This window comes from Mobula birostris, chromosome 4, assembly GCF_030028105.1.
Source record: "Mobula birostris isolate sMobBir1 chromosome 4, sMobBir1.hap1, whole genome shotgun sequence".
Lineage (NCBI taxonomy): Eukaryota > Metazoa > Chordata > Chondrichthyes > Myliobatiformes > Myliobatidae > Mobula > Mobula birostris.
The window spans coordinates 93,433,436-93,447,411 of record NC_092373.1 but is presented as its reverse complement, the minus strand read 5'-3'; the positions used below and the strand labels follow the sequence as shown (position 1 = coordinate 93,447,411).

General features: G+C 48.1%; 1 protein-coding gene across 1 annotated transcript in view; it reads right to left on the bottom strand.

Moving 5' to 3' along the window:
* Window positions 1-13,976, bottom strand: part of LOC140196482 (LIM and senescent cell antigen-like-containing domain protein 1) — a 235,756-nt gene that overhangs the window by 6,272 nt on the left and 215,508 nt on the right. The window contains exon 4 of the mRNA XM_072255767.1: window positions 9,576-9,668. Within this exon, the coding sequence (XP_072111868.1) occupies window positions 9,576-9,668 (93 nt within the window). The remainder of the gene's footprint in view (window positions 1-9,575; window positions 9,669-13,976) is intronic.

Sequence of the window (13,976 nt, the reverse complement as noted above, 5' to 3'; positions counted from 1 at the left end):
CGCCAAAGGAGCAGAGGACAGGAAATTGGGTCACTGTCAGGCGAAGGAAGAGGAAAGGGCAGGCAGAGCAGGGTTCCCCTGTGGCCATTCCCCTCAACAACAAGTATACCGCATTGGATACTGTTGGGGGGGGATGACTTACCTGGGACAAGCTGCAGTAGCCGGATCTCTGGCACTGAGTCTGGTTCTGCAGTGCAGAAGGGAGGGTGGAAAAAGAGGAGAGCAGTAGTGATAGGGGACTCGATAGTTAGAGGTGCAGATAGGAGGTTCTGTGGTCGTGACAGAGAATCCAGGATGGTTTGTTGCCTCCCGGGTGCCAGGGTCAAGGATGTCTCTGATCGGTTGCATGACATTCTGAAGTGGGAGGGTGACCAGCCAGATGTCGTGGTGCACATCGGTACCAATGACATAGGAAGGAAGAGTGAGGAGGTCCTGGAGAGTGAGTATAGAGAGCTTGGTAGGAAGTTGAAAAGCAGGACCTCGAGGGTGGTAATCTCAGGATTGCTACCTGTGCTAAGTGCCAGTGAGGGTAGGAATAGGATGCTCTGGAGGAGGAACAAGTGGCTGAAGAACTGGTGTAGAGGGCAGGGTTTCAGATTTCAGGATCATTGGGACCTCTTCTAGGGCAGGTGGGACCTGCAAAAGCGAGATGGCTTACACCTGAACTACAAGGGGACCAATATCCTTTCAGGGAGGTTTGTCAGGGCTATTGGGGAGGCTTTAAACTAGATTTGCAGGGGGATGGAAACCAGAGTGCCAGAGCTGACAGTGGGGCTGGGATGAAAATAAATGATATTGAAAGTTTAAGCAAATCCGCTGATAGAAAGGTTGTGAGTGGTGGTAAAAATCTTCTGAGGTGTATATATTTCAATGCTAGGAGTATTGCGGGGAAGGCGGATGAGTTGAGGGCGTGGATTGACACGTGGAATTATGATGTTATCGCAATTAGTGAAACTTGGCTACAGGAGGAGCAGGACTGGCAGCTTAATATTCCAGGGTTCCGATGTTTTAGATGTGATAGAGGCAGAGGAATGAAAGGTGGGGGAGTAGCATTGCTTGTTAGGGAAAATATTACAGCAGTGTTCAGGCAGGACAGATTAGAGGGCTTGTCTACTGAGTCCTTATGGGTGGAGCTGAGAAACAGGAAAGGTATGGCCACATTAGTGGGGTTGTATTATAGACCACCCAATAGACAGCGAGAATTGGAGGAGCAAATCTGCAGAGAGATAGCAGGCAACTGCAGGAAACATAAAGTGGTGGTGGTAGGGGATTTTAATGTTCCACATATTGATTGGGACTCCCATACTGTTAGGGGTCTAGATGGGTTAGAGTTTGTAAAATGTGTTCTGGAAAGTTTTCTAAATCAATATATAGAGGTACCAACTAGAAGGGATGCAATATTAGATCTCCTATTAGGAAACAAGTTAGGACAAATAACGGAAGTGTGTGTAGGGGAGGACTTTGGTTCCGGTGATCATAACACTATTAGTTTCAATTTGATCATGGATAAAGATAGATCTGGTCCTAGGGTTGAGGTTCTGAACTGGAAGAAGGCCAAATTTGAAGAAATGAGAAAGGATCTAAAAAGCGTGGATTGGGACAGGTTGTCCTCTGGCAAGGATGTGATCAGTAAGTGGGAAGCCTTCAAAGAAGAAATTTTGAGAGTGCAGAGCTTGTATGTTCCTGTCAGGATTAAAGGCAAAGTGAATAGGAATAAGGAACCTTGGTTCTCAAGGGATATTGCAACTCTGATAAAGAAGAAGAGAGAGTTGTATGACGTGTATAGGAAACAGGGAGTAAATAAGGTGCTTGAGGAGTATAAAAAGTGCAAGAAAATAGTTAAAAAGGAAATCAGGAGGGCTAAAAGAAGTCAAAGTGAAGGATAATCCAAAGAGTTTTTACAAGTGTATTAAGAGTAAAAGGTTTGTAAGGGATAAAATTGGTCCCCTTGAAGATCAGAGGGCTATGTGCGGAACCAAAAGAAATGGGGGAGATCTTAAATGGGTTCTTTGCGTCTGTATTTACTAGGGAAACTGGCATGAAGTCTATGGAATTAAGGGAAACAAGTAGTGAGATCATGGAAACTATAGTGGGGTACCGCAAGGCTCAGTGCTGGGACCCCAGCTGTTTACAATATATATTAATGACTTGGATGAGGGAATTAAATGCAGCATCTCCAAGTTTGCGGATGACACGAAGCTGGGTGGCAGTGTTAGCTGTGAGGAGGATGCTAAGAGGATGCAGGGTGACTTGGATAGGTTGGGTGAGTGGGCAAATTCATGGCAGATGCAATTTAATGTGGATAAATGTGAAGTTATTCACTTTGGTGGCAAAAATAGGAAAACAGATTATTATCTGAATGGTGGCCGATTAGGAAAAGGGGAGGTGCAACGAGACCTGGGTGTCATTATACACCAGTCATTGAAAGTGGGCATGCAGGTACAGCAGGCGGTGAAAAAGGCAAATGGTATGCTGGCATTTATAGCAAGAGGATTTGAGTACAGGAGCAGGGAGGTACTACTGCAGTTGTACAAGGCCTTGGTGAGACCGCACCTGGAGTATTGTGTGCAGTTTTGGTCCCCTAATCTGAGAAAAGACATCCTTGCCATAGAGGGAGTACAGAGAAGGTTCACCAGATTGATTCCTGGGATGGCAGGACTTTCATATGAAGAAAGAATGGATGAACTGGGCTTGTACTCGTTGGAATTTAGAAGATTGAGGGGGGATCTGATTGAAACGTATAAGATCCTAAAGGGATTGGACAGGCTAGATGTAGGAAGATTGTTCCTGATGTTGGGGAAGTCCAGAACGAGGGGTCACAGTTTGAGGATAGAGGGGAAGCCTTTTAGGACCGAGATTAGGAAAAACTTCTTCACACAGAGGGTGGTGAATCTGTGGAATTCTCTGCCACAGTAAACAGTTGAGGCCAGTTCATTGGCTATATTTAAGAGAGAGTTAGATATGGCCCTTGTGGCTACGGGGGTCAGGGGGTATGGAGGGAAGGCTGGGGCGGTGTTCTGAGTTGGATGATCAGCCATGATCATAATAAATGGCGGTGCAGGCTCGAAAGGCCGAATGGCCTACTCCTGCACCTATTTTCTATGTTTCTATGTTTCTATGTACAGATTGAAAAGGAGGAGGTGCTTGCTATCTTGAGGCAAATTGAAGTGGATAAATCCCCAGGACCTGATAGGGTATTCCCTTGGACCTTGAAGGAAACTAGTGTTGAAAGTGGCGTCACAGGTAGATAGGGTCGTAAAGAGAGCTTTTGGTACATTGGCCTTTATTAATCAAAGTATTGGGTATAAGAGCTGGAATGTTATGATGAGGTTGTATAAGGCATTTGGGTAGGCCGAATTTGGAGTTATGTGTTCAATTTTGGTCACCAAATTACAGGAAGGATATTAATAAGGTTGAAAGAGTGCAGAGAAGGTTTACAAGGATGTTGCTGGGACTTGAGAAACTCAGTTACAGAGAAAGGTTGAATAGGTTAGGACTTTATTCCCTGGAGCGTAGAAGAATGAGGGGAGATTTGATAGAGGTATATAAAATTATGATGGGTATAGATAGAGTGAATGCAAGCAGGCTTTTTCCACTGAGGCAAGGGGAGAAAAAAACCAGAGGACATGGGTTAAGGGTGAGGGGGGAAAAGTTTAAAGGGAACATTTGGGGGGCTTCTTCACACAGAGAGTGGTGGGAGTGTGGAATGAGCTGCCAGACGAGGTGGTAAATGCGGGTTCTTTTTTAACATTTAAGAATAAATTGGACAGATACATGGATGGGAGGTGTATGGGGGGATATGTTTTGTGCGCAGGTCGGTGGGACTAGGCAGAAAATGGTTCGGCGCAGCCAAGAAGGGCCAAAAGGCCTGTTTCTGTGCTGTAGTTTTTCTATGGTTTCTATGGTTTTCTAAGGACGCCCATCACCCAGGTCATGTCTTGTTCTCATTGCTACCATCAGGGAGGGGGTACAGAAGCCTGAAGGCACACACTCAGCGATTCAGGAACAGCTTCTTCCCCTCTGCCGTCTGATTTCTGAATGGACATGGAACCCATGAACACTACCTCACTACTTTTTTAATTTCTATTTTTTGCGCCATTTATTTAATTGAAGTATTTAAAAATATACATACAGTACTTACTGTAATTCACAGTTTTTTCCTCTATTATTATGTATTACATTGTACTGCTGCTGCAAAAACAAATTTCACGACATATGTGGGTGATACTAAATCTGATTCTGACTCTAGATTCATGTAGGATTAATAGAAACATAGAAACATAGAAAATAGGCGCAGGAGTAGGCCATTCGGCCCTTCGAGCCTGCACCGCCATTTATTATGATCATGGCTGATCATCCAACTCAGAACCCCGCCCCAGCCTTCCCTCCGTACCCACTAACCCCCGTAGCCACAAGGGCCATATCTAACTCCCTCTTAAATATAGCCAATGAACTGGCCTCAACTGTTTCCTGTGGCAGAGAATTCCACAGATTCACCACTCTCTGTGTGAAGAAGTTTTTCCTAATCTCAGTCCTAAAAGGCTTCCCCTTTATCCTCAAACTGTGACCCCTCGTTCCCCTCGTTAATGTGCATGAGTGGCTGATGATTGGTGTGGACACAGTGAACCAACGGGCCTTTTCCTGTACTCTACCTTCATCTGACCTCCAAAGCAGTACAGTGAGAAACATTATCCTAACAGTGGGTTACTGCTGTACTGAAGAGAAAATCTATTTGAGAAATACAAATATGGTCATATCTGGGAAAAAGGTGAAGTTCAAGTTTATTGTTACCATAAGCCTACATACCCAGGGTATTAATGCCATGAAAATTAACTCTTGGCAGCAACAGCAGAAAGTGAGTTACAAACATAAGCTAATATAAACTTAAATTCACATAAAACAACTTACATGTGCAAAAATAAACATAATAACATTAGCACAAGATAAGAACAGGACTTTGTGATAATGGATTGCCGCTATATCTTGGGGAATGTCTGAAAATTAGATCAATGTTTGTGACTGAGAATAAAATGTCCTTGTTTTCAAGAGAAGAAATAAAAGCTGATAAATAGAAAGGAAACATTGTTTATTTTAGGAGATTTCCATTAGTTAAAGATGCAAGTTCTTCACGATTTTTAAAACTCTAGCTTGTTTAGTTGTACACTCAACCAGAAATACAACGGGCATATCATCTGCAAAATAACTTCTGTTCATCATTCTGTTGACTACAAAGGAATACAATTAAATGAAGAAAGAGCAATTGTACTGGGACTGATTATCAAATACAGAAACTGCTGGAAACACTCAGCAGGTCAGGCAGCACCTGTGGAGAGAGAAATAGAGTTAATGTGTCAAGTTGAAAACACTTCACCTGAGTGTTTCCAGAATTTTGTTCCACAACAATGATGTGGTTACACTGAGAGGAAGGAGCTTGAAGGAGATCTGAGGGGGAAGATTTTACAGAGAATGCTTGATATCTGGAACTCAGTGCCGGAGGGGATGATGGAGTCAGATCCAGTCACTACATCATTGCTTGTCATAAGGCCAGCTGTGGTTGTGGGTAAGACCAAAGGCATTACTGTCAAAGAAGTCACAAATAAAGTTTTACCCAAGAAGTGAGTATCTCCACTGCTCATCAAGAGTCCCTTTTATTTATACACCCATAATTATTTTCTCCTGAATTAATATTCTTATGTTCTGTCCCAACACCAATGATTAAGTGACTCTATTTGGCAAGTTTATCCCTAACAAGTGCGTGACATTAACAGATTTTCTTTCACATTCTAGACCACTGGACCTGGGGGTGATCGGAAGTCTGCGGACCGTTATTCCTAATGCCACCCAGATAGATCAGTTTCACATCATCTCCCTGCTGTGTGTCGAGGCGAAGATCTTCTTCAGTGCCGTTTCTAACCAGCTGTGCACCTACCTAGCAAAGAACACCTATATTGATACATCAGTCCAGAAGGGTGGCATTTCAGGGATGCCGGGCTGTCTGGAGCACATCGGTGTGGTGACACAGCTCATCAGGGAGGCCAGAGGGCAACCTGTCAGTGTTGTGGCTCGACCTGGCAAATGCATATGGCTCCATTCTGCACAAGCTGGTGCAGCTCACACTGACCAAATATCACGTCCCCAGCAGAATCAGAGACCTTATCGCTGATTATTACAGCAACTTCAGGATGAGGGTCTCTTCAGGAGCAATTACATCAACCTGGCACAAGGTGGAGGTCGGCATCATCACAGGGTGCACTATCTCAGTGACACTGTTCTCCCTAGCCATGAACATGCTCACTAAGTCTGCTGAACCAGAGTGCAGAGGGCCCAGAATGAATTCCGCTCAACGACAACCACCTATCAGGGCATTCATGGATGACCTCACAGTCACCACAGAATCAGTCCCAGGCTGCCGGAGGATTCTGCAAGGGCTCGAAAAGCTGGTGGAGTGGGCCCGGATGCGTTTCAAACCTGCCAAATCAAGATGGATGGTGCTAAGGAAAGGGAAGGTGGAGAACAAGTTCCGGTTCAGCATCACAGGCACAGCCATCCCAACCATCACAGAAAAGCCAGTCAAGAGCTTAGGCAAAGTTTTTGACAGCTCTTTAAGGGACACAACATCCATTCAGGCAACCTGCACCGAGTTGGATGGCTGGCTGAAATCTGTGGACAAGTCTGGCCTACCTGGGAAGTTTAAAGCCTGGATGTATCAGCATGGCATTCTGCCCAGAATCCTGTGGCCCCTCCTCGTCTATGCAGCTCCAATCTCGACAGTCGAAACCTTAGAGAGGAGGGTTAGCAACTACCTCAGGAGATGGCTGGGGCTGCCAAAGAGCCTGAGCAGCATCGCACTCTATGGACACCACAACAAACTGCAACTGCCCTTCAAATCCTTGGAGGAAGAATTCAAGGTAACAAGAGCCAGAGAAGTGCTACAGTATAGGGACTCAAGTGACCCGAAGGTGGCTAGAGCAGGGATCTAAGTAAGTACTGGCAGGAAGTGGAGGGCAGAGGAAGCTGTTCAGGAGGCAGAGGTGAGGCTGCGTCACAGGAGGCTGGTGGAAGTGGTAACACGAGGCCGAGCTGGGCTACGATCCTTTCCAACTCCCCAAATGGACATCAGAGGGAAGGAAAGGCATCGTCTAGTTCAGGAGGAGGTGAGAGCAGTAGTGGAGGAGATGAGAGCCTGCAATGAAGCAACAGGGAGCTTGGACAAGATGGGAGAATGCGGTTGAGAGGAAAGTGACCTGGGCTGATCTTTGGAAAGCCGAACCACACTGCATCCAATTTCTCATCCAGGCAGTGTACGATGTGCTTCCAAGCCCATCAAACCTGCACACACGGGGCAAGGCAGAGTTATCTGCGTGCCCACTGTGCTCCAAGCGAGGAACCCTGGAGCACATCCTCAGCAGCTGTGCAAGGGCACTTGGTGAGGGACGGTACAGGTGGAGGCATGATCAGGTCCTGAAGACCATCGCTGAAGCTGTCAGCACAGGAGTTGAGTGGGCGAAGCGGTCCCGACCCTCCAAGCAGACCATTGCCTTTGTCAGAGCTGGGGAGCAGCCAATATCCATCTAAAGAACATCTGCAGGCATCCTGACCTCTGCAAGGGACTGGCAGCTGTTGGTGGACCTTGAAGGGCAGCTGAAGTTCCCCAACCATATCACAGCCACCACCCTGCGACCAGACATTTTCCTAGTGTCTGAGTCTACTAAGCAAGTGGTGCTGCTGGAGCTGACAGTCCCATGGGAAGATAGCTTGGAGGAGACCTTTGAAAGGAAGCTCTCCAAGTACGCAGGACTGGTCAGCAACTGTCAGCAGGCTGGATGGAGAGCGAGGTGTCTCACAGTGGAGGTTGCTTGTAGGGGATTCGCAGCCCGTTCTTTAGTTAGAGCCTCCAGCACTTTGGGCATCGATGGAGAGAGGAAGAGGAGAACCATCCGCAGTACCACCGATGCGGCAGAGAGGGCCTCAAGATGGCTGTGGCTCAAAAGAGGGGAGCCACGGAGTCATAAGTAGCTAGCCATCTGGACACAAGCTGGGGTCTGATCAGCCCCGGCTGGGTCACCTGGAGGAGGTTGTATGACGTTGAAAGACCCGAAACACCCAATGATTCTAGGAACATCACTGAAGATGTGTCCAGAAGCATCAATAGATGTATGTACACAGTAACAATCTCAGACACATGCCATCTGGAGCAGGTACCTAACTACTTTAGGCACAGTTAACCTTCCCAGTCTCTCCCCTTCTTGGTATCTCCTCAAGTATCTAACAAGCTCCTCATTTACTACAAGTATCTAACAAGCTCCTCATTTACTATGACCTTGGCAAAAATCCTGTTTTATTAAATATTAATACAAGTACCCTTTACCACTACATTCATGTTTTCTGCCTGCTAATTTTTTTGCACACATCCATTTTGGTCCTTGATTTGTAATTCTGAGTTCTTTTCTGATCTCTGATTGGCTGCTCTGCATACTCTTTTGGTTTCCTGATTGGCTAATTTGGAATGAAATTTTTTTAAAAACTTGCAGATGTTGCAATTCTGAAATAAAAACAGAAAAAGTGGGAAAGGCTCGTCACGTCAGGCAACATCTGTGGAAAGTAAAACAGAGTTAATGTTTCGGATCAGAGATCCTTCATCAGAACTAGGAAAGAGGGAAAAAAGAATAACTTTAGGTTGCAAGGAAGCTACTCTTTTGACCCCTGATTGTTCTGGATTCTCTTTTTCTTTTGATATGGCCTGCACAGCTGTTGGATTATCTTTCACGTTTAGCCACAAATCTACTGTATGTCTGACTTCACCCGTTTTGGATCAAAACTATTAGATTTGATTTAAATAGTGAAAAGCAAAAAATAGTGGACGCCAACGAAATACAGGGACAATGAATTCAAATTCCCTAAAATGTAGAAGTACAAAGAATACAAAGGAAAGGAAGCTATGCTCCATGCTTAAACCACATCTGGAATACTGTGTAATCAGAGTTTAGAAAGGATATATTGGCCGAAGAAGGGTTCACCAGATTGTCAGCTGAGCTCCAAGGCTTGGACAAGATTACAGAAAGTTACAGAGTTTTAAGAGAGCGGGCTGACCATTAACTACCCATTCCAGCACTCATCTACACACTAGGAGTTACTTACAGTAACCAATTACCTCACCAAGACACACACCTTTGGGATGTGGAAGGAAACCGGAAATCTCAGGGGAACCCCACAAAGTCAGAGGGAGACCGAGCAGCACTGGAGATCAGAATTAAGAAACTAAGGGTCTGTGGGTGGACGTCAGTTCAAAGTGCTATTTACTTGTGTTTATTGTTTGCATGATTTGTTTTTCTTTTCTCTCTCTGCACATTGGGTGTTTGACTGTCTTTTTTTTCGTGCGTTCTTTTGGGTTTCTTTGTTCTGTGGCTGCCTGTTAGGAGACGTATCTCAAGGTTGTATAAAGTATACAGATTTTGATAATAAATGTACTTTGAACTTTGAACCTGTGCTGTGGCCAGTGCCTTTTGCAGAATATTCCATGACAATCTTACAAAACATCAGCAAACGAGTGATATGTCCACACTTAATGGGAGCACCTGGTTGTAATGTTTCTCACAGTAGGCCAGTCCTTTTCGCTCGAAGTGATGGTGCCCCAGAAAAGGCTTCTCACACTTTGCACAAACAAAATGCTGCAAAACAAGGAACGAGAAAGTCTGATTGTATCACATTCTACACATTCATCCGACAAAAGAACCCCTCCACCACCCACGAAACATATCAACCACAGAGACCAGAGAGGAACGGAACCTATGGTCAGGGAGGCGAAGGCTGTGTCCAGGGAAGGATGGGGTCTGCTCAGGGAAGGGTGGAGCCTGTCTAGGGAAGGACGGAGTCTGTTCACTGAGGGGCGAGTCTTTCATGGATGGGGCAGCTTCTGTAGATGCACAGGGTATGTTAATGGAGGGGCAAGATCTGTCATGGGAGGGTGGGAGTCTGTGTGCTGTGTGTGGATGGGGATCGTCTAGAGCAGGGTTTCTCATCCGGAGCTCCACAGAACCCTAGGGCTTCCGCGAGAGATCATGATTAAAAAATAAACCTCGTTTTTCAACTTTGCGCAATGTGAGACCAAGCAGCCCTGTTAGCAACCTCATCAGGGGTCTCCCAGCCCAGTGTGACAGGGCGCAGTAGGACCAGTAAATGGGGAAGCCACTGATAATTGGTGAGCGCTGTATTACACGGAGGGGGACGGTAGGCTGATAATTGGTGAGCGCTGTATTGCACAGAGGGGAGGATGGTATCGTGATGAGGAGCATGAAGTGTGTTTTCCAATCATTGAACTAACTCACCCAGTTCGGACCGTGACGTCAGCCTCTCCCTCCCAAGTTCCCTCCTCCAACTTCCCCTTACACGCCGCTGACTCACTTATGAGAGTGAACAAACTCCGCTGGTGTAGTAGAAATTTAAATCTACCTAGCTTACCTTTAGAAAATTTAAATCCCATTTTGGTGTAAGCTAGCTATTTAACAAAAATTTATTCTGTTTGCCCTATGAGTTTAAAACATTTATGAGAGGAAAGAAAAAGATTAATTTCATGAAAGGTAAGCTAAACTTAACTTGTGATTAGACTTGTTTTTTTCAAGAAAGGGTGATAAAAATTCATTCCCTACTCAAAAGAGCATTGACAATTATTTTTGGATTATTATATCTACAGTTTACCAATCACACTGTGAGCTGTACATATAATAACTTTTACACAGGGGCTCCCGAAAAACTGAAAATTATTCCAAGGATTCCTCCAGGGAAAAGAGGTTGAGAAAGGCTGGTCTAGAGAGTGGGCATGGACAGTGCGGCTGTGCGACTAAAGCTGGAACCCTCCATTCAGGCCAAGTATCAATGGTGACAGCGTTCGGACATACCCATGTGGTTTGGCGACTGCGTTTGGACTGACCCCTGTATTCTGGTGACTGTGTTCGGACTGACGCCAGTGGTCTGGTGACTGCATTTGGACTGACCCCTGTGCTCTGGTGAGAGCAGTCGGACTGACCCCTGTATTCTGGTAACTGCCTTCAGAATGGCCCCTGTGGTTGGTGACTGCGTTCGGACTGACCCCTGTGGTCTGGTGACTGCGTTCGGACTGACCCCTGTGGTCTGGTGGCTGCGTTTGGACTGACCCCAGTATTCTGATGGCTGCGTTCGGACTGACCCCTGTGGGCTGGTGGCTGCGTTCAGACTGGCCCCTGTGCTCTGGTGAGAGCAGTCGGACTGACCCCTGTATTCTGGTAACTGCCTTCAGAATGGCCCCTGTGGTTGGTGACTGCATTCGGACTGACCTCGGTGGTCTGGTGACAGCGTTCAGACTGACCCCTGTGGTCTGGTGACTGCGTTTGGACTGGCCCCTGTATTCTGGTGACTGCGCTCGGACTGGCCCCTGTGGTCTGGTGACTGCCTTCGGACTGACCCCTGTGTTCTGGTGACTGCGTTCAGACTGGCCCCTGTATTCTGGTGACTGCGTTCGGACTGGCCCCTCTAGTCTGGTGGCTGCGTTTGGACTGACCCTGTATTCTGATGGCTGCGTTCGGACTGATCCCTGTGGTCTGGAGGCTGAGTTTGGACTAGCCCCTGTATTCTGGTGACTGCGTTTGGACTGACGCCTGTATTCTGGTGACTGCGTTCGGACTGACCCCTGTATTCTCATGGCTGCATTCGGACTGGCCCCTGTGGCCTGGTGACTGCCTTCGGACTGACCCCTGTGGTCTCGTGACTGCGTTCATACTGACCCCGGTGGTCTGGTAACTGCCTTCGGACAGACCCCTGTGGTCTGGTGACTGCGTTTGGAATGACCCATGTATTCTGGTCACTGCGTTCGGACTGGCCTCTTTATTCTGGTGACTATGTTTGGACTGACCCTGTATTCTGGTGGCTGCGTTTGGACTGACCCCTGTATTCTGATGGCTGCGTTCAGACTGACCCCTGTGGTCTGGTGACTGCGTCCGGACTGACCCCTCTGGTCTGGTGACTGCGTTCGGACTGACCCCTGTATTCTGGTGACCGTGTTCAGACTGACCCCTGTGGTCTGCTGACTGCGTTCGGACTGACCCCTGTGGACAGGTTACTGCATTTGGACTGGCCCCTGTATTCTGGAGACTGCGTTCGGACTGACCCCTGTGGTCTGGTGACTGCGTTCAGACTGGCCCCTCTGGTCTGGTGGCTGCGTTCGGACTGACCCCTGTGGTCTGGTAACTGCGTTCAGACTGACCCCTGTGGTCTGGTGACTGCGTTCGGACTGACTCCTGTGATCCGGTTACTGTGTTCGGACTGATCCCTGTGGTCTGGTGACAGCAGTCGGACTGACCCCTGTGGTCTGTTGACAGCAGTCGGACTCACCCCTGTATTCTGGTGAATGCGTTCTGACTGACCCCTGTATTCTGATGGCTGCGTTCGGACTGGCCCCTGTGGTCTGGTGATTGCCTTCGGGCTGACCCCTGTGGTCTGTTGACTGCGTTCGGAATGACTCATGTATTCTGTTGACTGCGTTCGAACAGACCCCTGTGGTCTTGTAACTGAAGTCGGACTGACCCCTGTGGTCTGGTGACTGCGTTCAGGCTGACCCCTGTATTCTTGTGACTGCGTTCGGACTAACCCCTGTGATCTGTTGACTGCGTTTGGACTGGCCTCTGTATTCTGGTGACTGCGTTCGGACTGGCCCCTGTGGTGTGGTGACTGCGTTCGGACTGACCCCTGTATTCTGGTGACCGTGTTCGGACTAACCCCTGTGGTCTGGTGGGTGCGTTCGGATTGACCCCTGTGGTCTGGTGACTGTGTTCAGACTAGCCCCTGAGGTCCGGCGACTGCGTTTGGACTGACCCCTGTATTCTGGTGAATGCGTTCCGACTGACCCCTGTATTCTGATTGCTGCGTTCGGACTGACCCCTGTGGTCTAGTGACTGCGTTCGGACTGACCCCTGTGGTCTGGTGACTGCGTTCAGACTGACCCCTGTGATCAGGTGACTGCGTTCGGCTGACCCCCGTGGTCTGGTGACAGCAGTCGGACTGACCCCTATATTCTGGTAACTGCTTTCGGACTGACCCCTGTGGTTGGTGACTGCGTTCGCACTGACCCCGGTGGTCTGGCGACAGCCTTCGGACTGACCCCTGTGGTCTGGTGACTGCGTTTGGACTGGCCCCTGTATTCTGGTGACTGCGTTCGGACTGACCCCTGTATTCTGGTGAATGTGTTAGGACTGACCGCTGTATTCTGATTGCTGTGTTCGGACTGACCCCTGTGGTCTGGTGACTGCATTCGGACTGACCCCTGTATTCTGGTAATTGCCTTCGGGCTGGCCCCTGTGGTTGGTGACTGCGTTCGGACTGACCCCTGTGGTCTGGTGGCTGCGTTTGGACTGACCCAAGTATTCTGATGGCTGCGTTCGGACTGACCCCTGTGGTCTGGTGACTGCGTTGGGACTGACCTCTGTGGTCTGGTGACAGCAGTCGGACTGACCCCTGCATTCTGGTGACTGTCTTCGGACAGGCCCCTGTAGTTGGTGACTGCCTTCGGACTGACCCCTGTGGTCTGGTGACTGCGTTTCGAATGGCCCCTGTGGTCTGGTGACTGCGTTCAGACTGACCCCTGTATTCTGGTCACTGCGTTCGGACTGGCCCCTGTTTTCTGATTGCTGCGTTCGGACTGACCGCTGTGGTCTGGTGACTGCGTTCGGACTGACCCCTGTCGTCCGGTGACAGCCTTCGGACTGACCCCAGTAGTCTGGTGACTGAGTTCGGACTGACCCCTGTGGTCTGGTGGCTGCGTTTGGACTGACCCCTGTGGTCTGGTGACTGTGTTTTGATTGAGCCCTGTATTCTGTTGACTGCGTTTGGAATGATCCCTGTGGTCTGGTAACTGCCTTCGGACAGACCCCTGTGGTCTGGTGACTGCGTTTGGAATGACCCATGTATTCTGGTCACTGCGTTCGGACTGGCCTCTTTATTCTGGTGAC